At 41.6% G+C, this 15,089-nt stretch overlaps 1 protein-coding gene across 1 annotated transcript in view; it reads right to left on the bottom strand.

Annotated features, from left to right (window-relative positions):
- gas8 (growth arrest-specific 8) overlaps positions 1-14,118 on the bottom strand; it is a 32,827-nt gene extending 18,709 nt beyond the window's left edge. Inside the window, exons 1-6 of the mRNA XM_052152751.1 lie at positions 13,797-14,118; positions 13,232-13,324; positions 12,241-12,438; positions 11,941-12,147; positions 11,801-11,855; positions 8,876-9,081 (exon numbers count right to left, since the gene is read on the bottom strand). Coding sequence (XP_052008711.1) covers positions 8,876-9,081; positions 11,801-11,855; positions 11,941-12,147; positions 12,241-12,438; positions 13,232-13,324; positions 13,797-13,799 — 762 coding nt within the window. The 5' untranslated portion in view covers positions 13,800-14,118. The remainder of the gene's footprint in view (positions 1-8,875; positions 9,082-11,800; positions 11,856-11,940; positions 12,148-12,240; positions 12,439-13,231; positions 13,325-13,796) is intronic.
- Positions 14,119-15,089: the final 971 nt, after the last annotated feature.

The following is a 15,089-nucleotide window of genomic DNA, read 5'->3' as shown; positions in this document are numbered from 1 at the left end:
AACACCAAGAGGTGGCGGGAATGGAGGGGCTTCGAGGGGGTACCGGGAGGGGTGAAGTGAAGCACGCGCCCCGTCCCGAGGGGAGTTACCCCCTAATCTAGGCGCAAGAGCATCAGGGTTTTCTCTTACTAGAAATTAGAGTCCTGAGGTCTTGCTTCGGGGCTGGCGAGGGTGGCGAGACTGTCCCCAATCCCTGGGAGGAGGAGCACGACTCGCCACGCTTTGCTTTTGAGCCTCCCTTCAGACAGCACCGAGGTCTGAGACTTGCTCGTCAAGCGCAGAACCCACACTCAGGTCGTCCAGGAGGTCAGCCTGGTACGCCTGTAAAACAGCATAGTGTGCAGAGCAGCACCAGCCTGACCTGCTGCTTGAAAAGCCCTTCCCACTAAAGTGGAGGTTGTCCTACAAGGCTTTGAGAGGAGAGAGGGCTTCTTAAGTAACGATGCCGAGCCCAGCAAGTCTCTCCGACCAGCGGCATCACTGAATACCCCCGTGCCTCAGCACCCACAATAGTCTAATATAATGACGTCAAGGGTATGTGAACATGGGAAGAAAATATATATATATTTATTTTTAGGGGTTCCTCCATGAGCGAAAAAGCTCTTCATGAAGGTTATCAAAGAAGGGAAGGGACTCATGAGGCGTTCCCTTTCTTAGACTGGAAGATAAAATCTATCCCCTAAATTGGAGGGTTTGGGGGTCTCTTTTTCACGTGGCCAGTCCAATCTGGCAACCACACGAGTAACAACATTGAGCAATTCCTCTGTAGATTTTTTATCGTGGACGGAAAGCTCGGAGGCGGGAAGGGAATCGAGATCCTCCTCATGATCCGAAGAAGAATCAGAACGCGCTTCGAGATCATGTGAAGGACCAGTTGGGTTTGGGGATAGAGCGAGAGAAAGGGATCAACCGGTCTCTTGCTCCTCAGCCAAATCCATGCAAGAGCCCCACGAACGATCTTTTTTTTTTTCGTGAGTGCTGACTCCCAGAAGCAAGCGAGGCGAGCGCGAAGCACTTTGCCTGTTAAAGCAAATCGCAGTGCTCTCACCCGCCCTGCTGCAACGCGAGAGCAGCGTGCTCTTACCCCCAAACAAACTGATGCGTGTCCTCTTCAGCTATAGAGCAAGAACAGGGGAACGCGCATCGTTTGCGGCTTTCAGTCACTCTCTTTTTTTCTTTTTTTTTAGAAATATATATATAGAATATTTTCTAAACAGAAGAGAAAAGAGAAAGGTTCACTGCCTAACCAATTCTAACTCCTAACAGAGGAAAGAAAGTTTTGACAGGGTTTGTAAAACACACAGAAACAGAATCGCTCTGAAAAAAAGAGTTTCTGACGACACCTGGTGACATATCCATTTATAGCCTGGCCACAGGTGCATCTAATGATTACATCAGCCGAGGCTATAAATTCTGGTCAATGTTCATTGACGTGTTACACACATTATTTCAGCTTGGTCACAACTAGGATTGTTCCCCATAGCGCTTAGCAAAAGCGCAGCATCATAGCTTTTTGTAAAGGGAACACCTTTTTATATACAAGTGCAATTGTTTGGAATAAATTAACAGAGTCTCTAAAATATATAAAGGCTGAGAGAAGTTTAAAAATAGCTATTAAAATATGGCTTTTTTGTAATTAAATGTTGACTTTTGATGAAATTTGGTTTTAATATTTAGTCATTATCTACGGTTTGTATTGTATATGCACCTATGCCCTCATCTTTATAATTGCATTGAGGATCACAATGGAAATAAGTCTTTGGCTTTATACTTCTAAAGCATTTTTTCATTTCTGTATTGCAGTTCAAAACAAAATAACTCACATTTTACATGTTTGTACTGTATATCATAGAACATCTCATATTCATATTATGCAAACATGTTGTGCAATTCCACGGAAATGTCAACCACATCAATCAAAAATAAAAAGTTAACAAAGGAACAAAACATCCTATTAAATTCTATAGTGGTGTAATGGATAATGGAAAATGACGTCTAGACTGCTAGTGAGCACCGCTTGCTTACATATTCCTTACTGAAGCTCTAACTGCAGAGCTGACTGCAGTCTATTTTTAAAAGCAGCATTTCAAGATTTTGTAATCGTGCAAGACCTTATTTCGATATCAAACTAAACTCAATAAATTGGGCAGCATTAATGGATACTATACCAAAGTCTCAGAAGTTAATGTTTGCTGTTTTCAAAGAGTTTGGATGGTTTTACCTCATCATGTACAGCAGGGTTCCCCAATTAGTTTTCACCAAGGGCCAAATTCTGTAAATAATTCAAAGTCAAGGGTCACAGCTGTCGATGTAATGATAATTTTGTTTGTGCTGATGCTAATATTATTATTATTATTACTATTTATTATTTTATTATGAAAAAAAAAAAAATATTCAGATTTTTTTATTCGTTCTTTTTCTCAGTAGTAGTCTGTTTTATTTATTCAAACAATTAGGAACATTTTGTTTGTATACAGATACAAACAACTACACAACTTTGTCTGCTGAAAAAAAAAAAACTTTAACAATCTGGATATCCATGTCCTTCATGCGAGTCAAATGTTCCTGCTCATCTCCAAACGGGATCTACTCCCTGCACTTTTCCTAATTGCTGATTCAATTATTAGACCTATTAGCAATTATATTTTATTGTTCTTAAGTATAATATAACAAAGTATTGCAATAATTTCAATAAAGAAAAGACCTTGAGCCAATGTTTTCTTATAAATAATTTTTAATATATGCATCATATTTGTTTCTGTACAATGTTATTCTTAATGTGCATTATTCCACATGTATTTGTACCACATTACCTTGTGTTATATTATCTAGGCATTAATCCAGACATTATAAAAAGAGTAGCTGACTTCGGGAGTCCATTTGGAATATACTCGTAGCCAGTGTAGGTGTCACGGTTTCGTGTCACCCGCACCATGTTTCGTGTCACCTGCACTTTGTTTCGCGTCATCTGCACCATGTTTCGCGTCGTCTGCACCGTGTTTCGTGTTGTCCGCCCCGTGTTTTCTGTTTCACCCGTCACTAGTCACTTTCCATGTCACGCTCCCTGGTTGTCCACCCGTGTTTTCTGTTTTACCGTTCACGCTCCCTGTCATGTCTTCCTTGTTGTCCGCCCGTGTTTCACTGTCTCTGTGAAAACTACACTTCCCTTCTTCCCGTCGTTTCCGGCCCTGTCTGCGTGTTATTGTCCGCACCTGTTCGTCATTTTGTTATCACCGTGTCTGTCCATTTAAACCCCGTTGTTTTCCCCTTCCGCTGTCGATCGTTGACGTTACATGTTCTGTGGTAACCTCTCTCCCTGCTGCTCTTGTTCCCAGCTCTCAGCCGTTCGAGGATTTCCCTACCCTTCGTGTATGGTCGCTGTCCGCACTCCTCCTGTATGTTATCCAGCATTTTAGTTTCCTTTTCCCATCGTGGACCTTTTATTTTCCCCAGTGTTTGTGTTATTTCAAATAAAGACCGCTTTTGGATCCACACCTCCCGTCTGCCTTCCCCTCCTTCCACACAATCGTTACAGAACGATCGACCACAATGGATCCAGCGGCTTTCTTCGTGGGACTGACGCATATGGAGCTAAACATCCAGGAGTTCTCCCACTTTTTCGCCTGCATGGCCGGCTACACCGGTTGGGATGACAACCTCCTGAAGACCGTCTACAGGATTGGTGTACCTACACACCAGGGTGATGATCTGCCGGAGATTGGAGACTACACCTGGCAGGAATAAGTCTCGTCGTGGAGGAATTCGCTGCCGGGGAACCTCCTCTCTCGATCCCGGCTCTCACCTCTGGGCTCCCTGTCACTCCTGCCCCAGAGCCCACGCCTGCCCCGGTCTGCGAGCCAGAGCCCACGCCTGCCACGGTCAGCGAGCCTGTGCCCACTCCAGCCACGGTCAGTAAGCCTGTGCCCACTCCAACCACGGCCAGCGTTCCAGCGTTGTCAGCCTCATCCGCCCGGAGGAAGAGGAGAAAAGGAAGGGTCTCTGCTCTCCAGCCTCCGTCTACCGCAGCTCCGTCCCCAGAACGCCCCGTGGCTCGGCCCCCAGCGTCCAGCGAACCCAAGCTCGCGCATACCACGGTCAACCAGCCCATGCCTGTAGCCTCAGACGTCAGTGAGCCAGTGCCGATAGCCTCAACCGTCCCTGAGCCAGAGCCTGTAGCCTCGACCGTCCCTGAGCCAGCGCCTGTAGCCTCGACCGTCCCTGAGCCAGCGTCTGTAGCCATGACCGTCCAAGCGCCAACGCCTCCCGAGCTTTCCAGAGCTCCGCCTCCCGAGCTTTCCAGAGCTCCACCTTCCGAGCCTCCCGAGCTTTCCAGAGCTCCGCCTCCCGAGCTTTCCAGAGCTCCGCCTTCCGAGCCTCCCGAGCTTTCCAGAGCCCCGCCGACCGCGTCTTCCAGGGCTCCTCTCGAGCTTCCCAGAGCTCCGCCTCCCGAGCCTCCCAGGGCTCCTCCTCTCAAGCCTCCCAGGGCTCCGCCCCTCAAGCATCTCGAGCCTCCCAGAGCTCCGCCCCTCAAGTCACTCGAGTCTTCTGGGGCTCCGCCCCTCAAGCCTTCCAGAGCTCCGCCTCTCGAGCCTTCCAGGGCTCCGCCTCCAGAGCCTCTCGAGTCTTCCACGGCCCTTCTCCCCGAGCCTCCTATGGCTCCACCTCCAGAGCCTCCTACGGCTCTGCCTCCCGAGCCTCCTACGGCTCTGCACCCAGAGACTCCAGAGCTTTCTAGGGCTCCGCCTCTCGAACATCCTACGGCTCTTCTCCCCGAGCTCCCTACGGCTCCACCTCCAGAGCCTCCTATGGCTCCACCTCCTGAGCCTTCCTCGGCTCCACCTCCTGAGCCTCCCTCGGCTCCACCTCCTGAGCCTTCCAGGCCTCCGCCTCCAGTGCCTTCCAGAGCTTCGCCTCTAGAGCCTCCTACGGCGCCACCTTCCTCGGCTCTGCCTCCTGAGCCTCCCATGGCTCCGCCTCCTGAGCCTCAAGAGCCTCCCTCAGCTCCGCCTCCTGAGGCCCCAGAGCCTCCCTCAGCTCCGCCTCCTGAGCCTCAAGAGCCTCCCTCAGCTCCGCCTCCTGAGCCGTCAGAGCCTCCCTCAGCTTCGTCTCCAGAGCCCCTCACAGCTTCGCCCCCGGGAACGGTCCCTGTCCTGAGGCTGCCTCCCAGGCCTCCTGGACCTGTCCCTGTCCTGAGGCTGTCTCCCAGGCCCCCTGGACCTGTCCCTGTCCGATGGCCTATTCGAACTGTCCATGTCCTGTGGCCACCTCCCAGGTCCCCTGAACCGGTCCTTGCCAAGTGGTCAGCTCCCAGGCCATCTAATCCGGCCTCTGTCCTGTGGCCTCCTCCCTGGCCTCCTAAACCTGTCCCTACCCGATGGACGCCCCCCAGGCCACCTGACCCGGTCCCCTTCTCACACCCCCATAGACTGCTTACCTGCCCTCTCGGCATCCCTGGTCTGCCTGCCTGCCCTCTCGGCCTTCCTGGTCTGCCCGCCTGCCCTTTGTACCCCCATGGTCTGTTTCTATGCCCCTTGTTTTCCCCCTGGTCTGTCTGTTTTCTCCCTAGTCTACCCCCTCTCTCCTGGGTTCTTCAGTCATTGTTATGGTTTTTGTTGTTTATTTTAGGACCATCTGGAATCCGGTCTTTTTGAGGGGGGATTATGTCACGGTTTCGTGTCACCTGCACCATGTTTCGTGTCACCTGCACTATGTTTCGCGTCATCTGCACCATGTTTCGCGTCGTCTGCACCGTGTTTCGTGTTGTCCGCCCCGTGTTTTCTGTTTCACCCGTCACTAGTCACTTTCCATGTCACGCTCCCTGGTTGTCCGCCCGTGTTTTCTGTTTTACCGTTCACGCTTCCTGTCATGTCTTCCTTGTTGTCCGCCCGTGTTTCACTGTCTCTGTGAAAACTACACTTCCCTTCTTCCCGTCGTTTCCGGCCCTGTCTGCGTGTTATTGTCCGCACCTGTTCGTCATTTTGTTATCACCGTGTCTGTCCATTTAAACCCCGTTGTTTTCCCCTTCCGCTGTCGATCGTTGACGTTACATGTTCTGTGGTAACCTCTCTCCCTGCTGCTCTTGTTCCCAGCTCTCAGCCCGTTCGAGGATTTCCCTACCCTTCGTGTATGGTCGCTGTCCGCACTCCTCCTGTATGTTATCCAGCATTTTAGTTTCCTTTTCCCATCGTGGACCTTTTATTTTCCCCAGTGTTTGTGTTATTTCAAATAAAGACCGCTTTTGGATCCACACCTCCCGTCTGCCTTCCCCTCCTTCCACACAATCGTTACAGTAGGGGGTAACCCGATACAAATAATGTGTGTTACGTAATCAGATTACCTTTTTCGAGTAACAAGTATTCTAACGCAATATTTTTTATTTTAGACCATAATATCTGAGTTACTTTAAATAAAGAAACTTGTTGCTTTTGTACACCTCTACTGTCCCTGTATTGTGAGAAATCAGGTATAAAAGTGTGAAACTTAGGGGATGTAAATGGATGTAAAATGGAAGTACCGCCTTTCATTTTAGATAGATTTAGATCTGTATCACCTTTTAGATACAGACATCGCCTGTCAATCAACTCGCTAACGCACATGCGCATTTCTCTATTTAGCAATATTTTAGCCAAACTACTGTTACAGCTCCCCATAACTAGGAGAATGGGATGAGAAAAGCTGAATCTTGATCAGTGGCTCCGAGCAAAGTTCTACATCGATTATGTATGCAGAGAAAATGTCTTAATTTAAAAAAATATTCTAAATTCTTTATTTATAATAAATAAGTAGTTTGATTCATGAAACAATCCATTTTTATGACATTTTGGTAGTATTAAAAATGATTCCATTCAAGTAGTATCAACAAGTGTCTTTGAAGTTGTAGTGTCTGTTCCCACCGTGGATCAACTCACATGTTAGGCTGGCATTCCCCACTTAATTTTATACTGACTTCTGAAGAACATCTTAAGTTGACTCTGACATTGTCGATTGGCACAGCACATGATGACATATATAATGCATGTTCAAGTGTTTTCACTTTGCTGCTTTAGGTTATTCTTCATTATTTATTTTGGCTGCCATGTTGAAGGAAAAATAAATCATGTATATTCCTGTTATTGAGTCTTTATTATAAATATGACGTGAAGGCCTACTTTCTAAATATCTGTTTATTTACTATGTTGTTTTGATATGAGCGTACAGTAGCAAGCATGACCTGTAATGTCTCTTGTATGCAATGCAAGGCTTATTTCTATGGAATGCATAGCATAGCAGAAGAGAAAGTGGCTGTAAGAAAAAAGTTACGCAAAAGTAAAGTGACGCTTTACTTACCATAAAAAACAACTTTTTAATTAAGTTACTTTTTTAAGGAGTAACACAATAGTAACACCATATTCTAACAAGTTACTTTCTATTTATTTTTTTTTACTTTATTTTTATACATTTTAACAAATTACAACAATGAACTAAACATTCCTTGACAACCACAGTGGCCTAAATAAAATGAAAAACAAGTTACTTTTAAAAGTAACGTTACTGTGGAATAATAAAGGCCTCTTTTAAACTTCTCTTGTTGGTGTTTGTTTTGTGTGTCATCACAAAACACAGTTGCAGTTGTTCCCTGTTCTGCAAGAGGATGTGTCTATAGGAATGTATTTCCTGTTTCTGTACTCTCACGTATCACACGTAGCTCAAACATATATGTTACCCCCATATAGGGTAAATAACTATTTCATTGGTGGGTCTAGTGGAATGTTGTTTTGCTGGACCATATATTGGTGGGCTGCACAATTAAACGTGGAAGAAAGATTTGATAGCTCGGGTCACTGTATCATTTCTTTCTTCCCTCAGCTGAGCCCCATCGAGACGGGGATTGCAGATGAAGAATAATAAATAAATACATTGCATGACAAAATTATCCAACAAACCTGGGGGCTAGTCCGGGATCTCTCCAGACAGGTAAGACTGATTTATTATCAAGTATTAACTTGTCTGATGAGAGATTGAAGAGGACGTCATTTAATTTAGCTCGATATTGTTAATAAATCTGCATGCAGGAGCCTCTTCATAGAGAAAATGTTGCCCTATTATAAATAGGAAGGAGGTTTAACCTCATCACCGCTGCAGCAGTTTAAAGGTTATCCTTATTCTGGTGTGAATAAGAAGGGGACAGAATTGTCCTATGGAAAAATACAATAATTGTCCAAAATAGGAATTGATCTGCATTATTGTTCTGCATGAACCGTGTTGATCGGAAGAGTGTTCGTAGTATTATTAAAAGGGTGACATTATGGGACAGGAAATAAGTCGCCGATGTTTCGCAATAATCTGGGTTTCAACACTGAACCTTATATTAGTAATCTGGCCGGATGGTCAGAAGGAAAAACACAAATAGATCCATATCCTAGAGATGGCTCATTTATTGATCGATCCATGAGCGAATCCAAATCTATGATTAAAAGAGGGTGGGGGGACCCTCAGTCACAAGTGTCACGTATTTCCTCATTAATGTGAGAACGAGAAATAATTAATCTTAAATATTACATGTTCTTTGGAGTGTCAGCCCTTCTACATTATGTGGCTATCATTATTTTTACAAAGTCTAATGATAATGAATTATAAATGGACCATCGTTTTTCAAATTGTTATTTTCATGCTTTAACCTATTTGCCGATGGTTTTAATTTGGTCAGTAATTGGCAGATAAATATAAATATCGGCGGCCAATACATCAGTGCATCCCTAAATATAATCATTGTGAGGATGCAAAGCTGACAGAAAGCATAAAGTGAGTAAAATCAGTTCTATGACACACACTCAGCATCTAAAGAGATAAAAATAAGAAATATAGTGGATTCAGTGTTTCAATGTTTTGATCATACCTTGAGTAAAGTAATGAGGTCCAGATTCTTTTTGATGATGTCATTGAAATAGTTTCTCATGTCTCTGAAAGCTTTCTCATGGTTCTTCATCAGCGTGTTAATGTGACTGTCCTTTCGTTCCTCAATCTCGTGAATCTCTGTTTTGCGTCTCAGTTCTTCCTCTTCACGCAGTTTTTGCATCCTTTTCTCATATTTGGTCCCGATTTCTGTGACAATATTTATTGTCGTTTATTAAATCAGGCCTTCATTGCTAAAAAAAAATTATATTTAACTACATATTTTATAGGCAATTTAATTAAAAGAATATTGTGGGTTCAGTACAAGTTAAGCTCAATCGATTTGTAGCGTAATGTTGATTAACACACACAAAAATATTAACTTTTACTAGGCCCTTGATTAATTAAAATTTAGCCAGTTAATAAGCATTAAAATACTAACAGTTTTTAAAGTGTATCCACAAGATAGTACACGGTAACATGATTTTAGCATGATACAACCACTTACAGGGTAAGTGGCCAATCATTACAAAATTTCCGGTGCACTTACAGGTCGCCAACATTAGGCTGTATACTTAATTTTGTGAAAATCGTCCACAAGGTGGTGCTATTAATGAGCTAATTTGCATTACTGCTAATAACTTCTTATCTATAAGGGCTAGAATAAGAATGTATTTCCACCCCTAAAAATGTTCCACCATTTTGGATTTTCGGAAAAACATACTTTTGCAAACACCTCAATGTCCATTTGTCCAATTTGTTCGAAATATTGCACATATCATCTAGGGACCATCCTGACAAAAAAAAAAAAATCTTATTTTTGATTAGTCAAATTGTTTCGAAGATATAAGACAATTATTTATTTTGGTTTGAACTGTAAATACTACTATGCCTTCATTTGTGTGCACAAGGTCAAAATATGACAAAACTTAAAACATATACACACCAGGAAAGTCTGAGGACATGTGCTAAATTTAATCAATTTCCTCTTATCAACAGAAAATAAAAATATTATTTATTTCAACTGTAATTTTCAGATGAAGGGTGTACTACTGAGTTTGTCCACTAGATAGAGCAGCAAGTTAAAAAAATTCAATTAAATCCTCTGACTTTAAGTTATTGCTATATCTGTGCAGTAAAAATAGCAACAGCTATCCAACAAATGAAGTCTGAAATGAAAATCTATGAAATCTGTTTCTCAAGTTCAGTTTATCCTGATTTAATTGTCGAACAATTTAAAATCTAATTTATACATGGTAAATCAAGGATGTATTTCCGATTTTGTCAACTAGATGGAGCGCCAATACAAAAAATCCTTGAAAATCCTCTTTGACTTAGCTTTTTGCTCCTTTAATGTGCTGTTGTCCAGCAATCCTAAATCTATTCTGTTGTTGATCTAATAAAATTCTAATTTTGCAACTGTGTGAAGACATTTTTCACAAAACAGCTGTGTCCACAGCATCTATTGTGTGCAGTTTAATTATTTTGGCCATGTCCTGGTCACATGTGCTTGGACCCTGATGATTGATGCTATGTTTTTTTTTTTGCCCTAAAAGAATATGTGCAGCAAAAACATAAGTCCTAGAGACAACAAACTTGGCTCATAATGACAATGAAGTTGTAAAACTGGCTATAACTATAAATAAACTGTTAGTAAATGATTTTATCACACTAAGATCATGTTAGCACACATATTGTTCAAGTATTGTGGCTATACTTTTGAAACAGTGAGTATTTTAAAGTTTACGGATTGGCCCCATTCACAGTAAGTACCTCACTGTAAAAACAATTTTTGTTTTTTTAATAAACTAGGGACATGTAAAAAAACCAAATATGATTGAGTTTAACTTGTTTTACACACAGAATATTCCTTTCATTAAATGTCTGGCTTTCTCCCTTTTTTAATCTAATTGTTTTGGTGAAGAAACAATATTGAAACAAATGAAATACAAATAGATAAAGGAACAGTTCACCCACACATACAGTCACAATTTCATTCCAAACCTGTATGATTTTCTTTGTTACTTGAAACACCAAAGGAAATATTTCAATGAAAATCGTGTTGGTCTTTCCAATACAATGGCAGTTGATAGTGTTAATTAAAAAAGGACCCAAAAGTGTCATAAAAGTATTCCATGCAACACATGTGTCATATTCCAAGTCTTCTGAAGGCATAAAATATATTTTTTGTTGAGAAACATGCCCAAAATAAGTCAATTGAAATTCATTTGCATGTTCACAAGTGCATTCGAGAGGCTCGCTCACAGTGGCATGCGTGTTCTTGCGAACACTTGTATTGTTTTTAGCACCAACTAAATGAGCTAACTAACTGAAAACATTCTCTCATAGCACTCATGAGACGTCAAGATCATGAGGGTGAGTAAATTAAGACAACATTTTTGGGAGAAAAATTACTTTCAATCTTTTTTTTTTTTTTTTTTTTTTTTTAGAATTTCTCCCCTTTTCTTCCCAATTCGGGACTTGCCTCAAAGCGGGTGACGGAGGACGGATCTCAGTTACCTACACGTCTGAGACTGTCAATCCACGCATCTTATCACATGGCTTGTTGAGCGTGTTACCACAGAGACATAGCGCATGTGGAGGCTTCACGCTATTCTCCGCCCCATCCACGCACAACTCACCATGTGCCCCACAGAGAGAGAGAACCACATTATAGCAACAATGAGGAGGTTACCGCATGTGACTCTACCCTCTCTAGCAACCGTGACTGGAGTGACTGGAGTCACTCAGTACACCCTGGATTCGAACTCGCGACTCCAGGTGCGGTAGTCAGCGTCTTTACTCGCTGAGCTACCCAGGCCCCTACTTTAAATATTTTTTTAAAAAGTGTAAGTGTAACTTAAATCTGCAAAAATGTCATATTCTACCCAAACTTTGTAAATTCAATCTATAAAGAGATCGACTTTACCTCTGACTTGTCTGGCAAAATCATTTCTTAGATGAGTCATTTCCTCGTCGTTTTTCTGTTGGAAGACCATTATGTTTATTAGCACAAAAGGTATGTGTGATGTACATTAGAAGTTTAATAATAATTAATCTTGCACACACCAGCTGAAGGTTCTTAAGCACATTCTCATTGGACAGTTCCTGCTCTTTCAAGTCCACTTTCAAGCAGCGTATGTTCTTGTGCAGCTGGTTCTCGAGTTCAGCGTGTTCCTTCTGCTGCAGTTTACAGCTGATCACTCCTTCTGCCTTCAGCTCTGACACACTGTTCTGCTGCTCATACAGCAGGTGCTTCACCTTCTGCTTATAGACCTGAATGACAAACACATCAGCATCACCTTAAATTTCACATTCACAAGAATCAAGGCAAAGAACTGTGACATCACAGTGTGACTTTGTGAACACCTTAATCTCCACTTGGTGGCGCTCCTCTGCCTCTTCCGTCTCACGCTCTCTGTTCCTCAGCTCACACTTCTTCTCTTCAAGATGTCTTTTGGTGATCTCCCAGAACGTGTGGATTTTGTCTCTCTCCAGCTGAAAATAGTTGCGCTCCTCTCGTTCTCTGTCGAGCTCCTCTCGCAGACGGACAATGTGCTCCTCCAGCTAACAAAAAACACTCGTAAATTCATGGTGGAGCCATATAGTCAAGTCCAAATGAATGACAATAAATAAAGGCCACCTTGTGTCAGATGGATGTGTGTTCTGCAGTTTACAGTCTCTAAAACCCAAAAGAACTTTTAGAGCAGAAACAAATAAGACTAAAATCAGTACAAATACAGTGGCGTTTCAGCACTTTTGGTGTTTCAGACCCCTAATGATGAATTCTAGAGCTTTGAATGTGTACATTTCTGAAATCCATAAACTAGATATACGTATTTCACAAACTGAAGAGCTACATGTGTTACTTATTTTTATTAAAAGTGTATTTTTGCACTCTCAAAAGTCACGTTTTTGACATTATTGAGTTTATGTGAATAAATAAAAGGTACATTTCTAGTTTCAACCCGATTTGTACTTCAGATCTTTGTTTTTTTGTTCAAGAATAACTAACTTGATGCCATATTCAATTTTTCACAATTGAAAATGGGTCAAATTTTAAAATTTACAGATGGAGCCACATATCTATGGAATTTAACCATAAATGGTCAAAAGTTAATATAAATGTTAAGTTTGAACCTAAACCAGAGTTTACCATTTTATTCATTGTTTACAGTAATGGAATCACATATTGTGTCTGTTTAACCACATAAAACATGGAAATATATAACAATTTGGTCAAGGGTAATATTTTAGTGTGGGGGGGGGGGGGGCACAGTGGTCTGGCTGGAGGGCTCCTGTAGTGCTGACTGACTCTGTACACATGATTTCTACTGCAGAATTGTGGAGTAAATCACACCTGCTCTTTAGACATCTCCTCAGTGGGCACGCCGTCCACTACTGTTGGAGTTTTGCCCTTTGAGGACTTGGTGGATGCTTTTTTCTTCGGTGGCTGGAATATTAACACAGTTGTGGTTAGCACGGGTAAGGTAATAATGAACACATAGAGGGGGTAAATGTAACCCTAGAACACACAGCTAATATTCCATGTGTGTGTAAAACATGATGGAATATGATTAGATGCATATTATAACAATTTGTTTTGTCAGTGCAAATACATAGTTACATTGCTTTTGTGTGTGTGTGTGTGTGTGTGTGTGTGTGTGTGTGTGTGTGCGCCACTATAAGTATACTGTAAATCAATTGGGTCAAAAGAACTATGTACACACTATTTAATCGCTCTTCTTCACTGCATGTTAAAATTGCCCTGCTTCTTTTCAGATGATTTCAATTTGTTTTCTTTGGAGCAGCAATCCATGTTCAGTAACCAAATAAACTTTAATTTGACTAGCGATCTACTTTATAGTATAGTCTGCGGCAAAAAACAGACGAAATAGTTTCATAAATATTTGATTTGTGCTCACCATTGTTTCTGGATGTGTTGTCAGTTCAAATAGAAATAAAGTGGCTTGTAGCTTCACATGCTGCTGCTACAACAACAACAACAGTCTCTTAGCAACAGGAGGGCTCTTCCATCTTTCTTCTTCTTGAGTTAATGGCGTGTTGGCTCCATAAGCACATCGCGCCACCTATGCTGTGCGAAACCCAAAAAGTGGGCATTAGTGAAAGACTGTTCTGAAATCTGATTGGCTGGAGTCGATAGTGGGAGGATTCCAGAATCTACGCGAGCCATAAATGGACCGGAAGAATGCCAACAATTCTACAAATGTAATATGAAAAAAAATTAAACGAAAAAGAGCACAAAAAATTAAAGGTGTGTTTTAGTCTATGCACTGCATGTATTGTACAGACATTTTACCCCTGCATAATCGTCATGAAGTTAATGTGATTTTTGTAAACCCTCTAAACATTATTGATTTATTATGGATCTGATTCAGGATTGTGATTATACTGTATGCTAGATGCTATATTATTTTATTATTTTTTCTATAAATAATTATTGAATTGATGGTTTTCTACACATCCCTGCTTCATTGAATTAGAGAGCTGCAAAGTTAAAGTCCATGTGTAAAGAATACCAGTGTAAAAGATATCTGCTCTGTGGAAAGCAATGTAAAATATAAATAGTCCATTAGGAGACACAACATAAAGAAGGGATGGCAAAGAAACAAAGATTTTGAATAGAACCATGTGCAGCCTTTGATACTCCTGTGGTTATCAGATCTCAATAGGAGGAGCTAAATGTGCTGATGACAAATATTGGAGAAAATGCATAAATGTGTTCATTGTAAGTTGATTCCTGCACAAGAAGTACTACACATATTGTGGACATTGGTGCAAATAATATATTCCTTACAATTACAGATTGCCCTCACAATCGCCTTGAAATGTTCCCAGTCCGTAAAATAATAAAGACAAGGAACAGAAAGGTAGGACAATAACTAACTGGATGACAGTGTTTTCTCTCAATTCGTTAAATAATGCTACTGGAATTGTCTTTTTTAAAACCTTAACCAAGTACATTTTTTACTTAAAATGCAGCTACAAATATGTGATTATATAAACAATGATTTTATCACTTTTATTATTTATCCAAAAAACAAACATTACACCTAAAGACACCCACCCCCTTCACCCTAAAAAGAAATTAAAAAAAAAACTCTTGATGACATTCTAAAACTGTTGTATAACTTGTTTTGCAATTACTTAATGTAACCTTGATAAAATGCTGTTGTCTATGTCACATCATTGAGCTG

This window comes from Xyrauchen texanus, chromosome 21 (assembly GCF_025860055.1).
Source record: "Xyrauchen texanus isolate HMW12.3.18 chromosome 21, RBS_HiC_50CHRs, whole genome shotgun sequence".
Taxonomy (NCBI): Eukaryota; Metazoa; Chordata; class Actinopteri; order Cypriniformes; family Catostomidae; genus Xyrauchen; species Xyrauchen texanus.
This window is presented reverse-complemented; position numbering and strand designations above follow the sequence as displayed.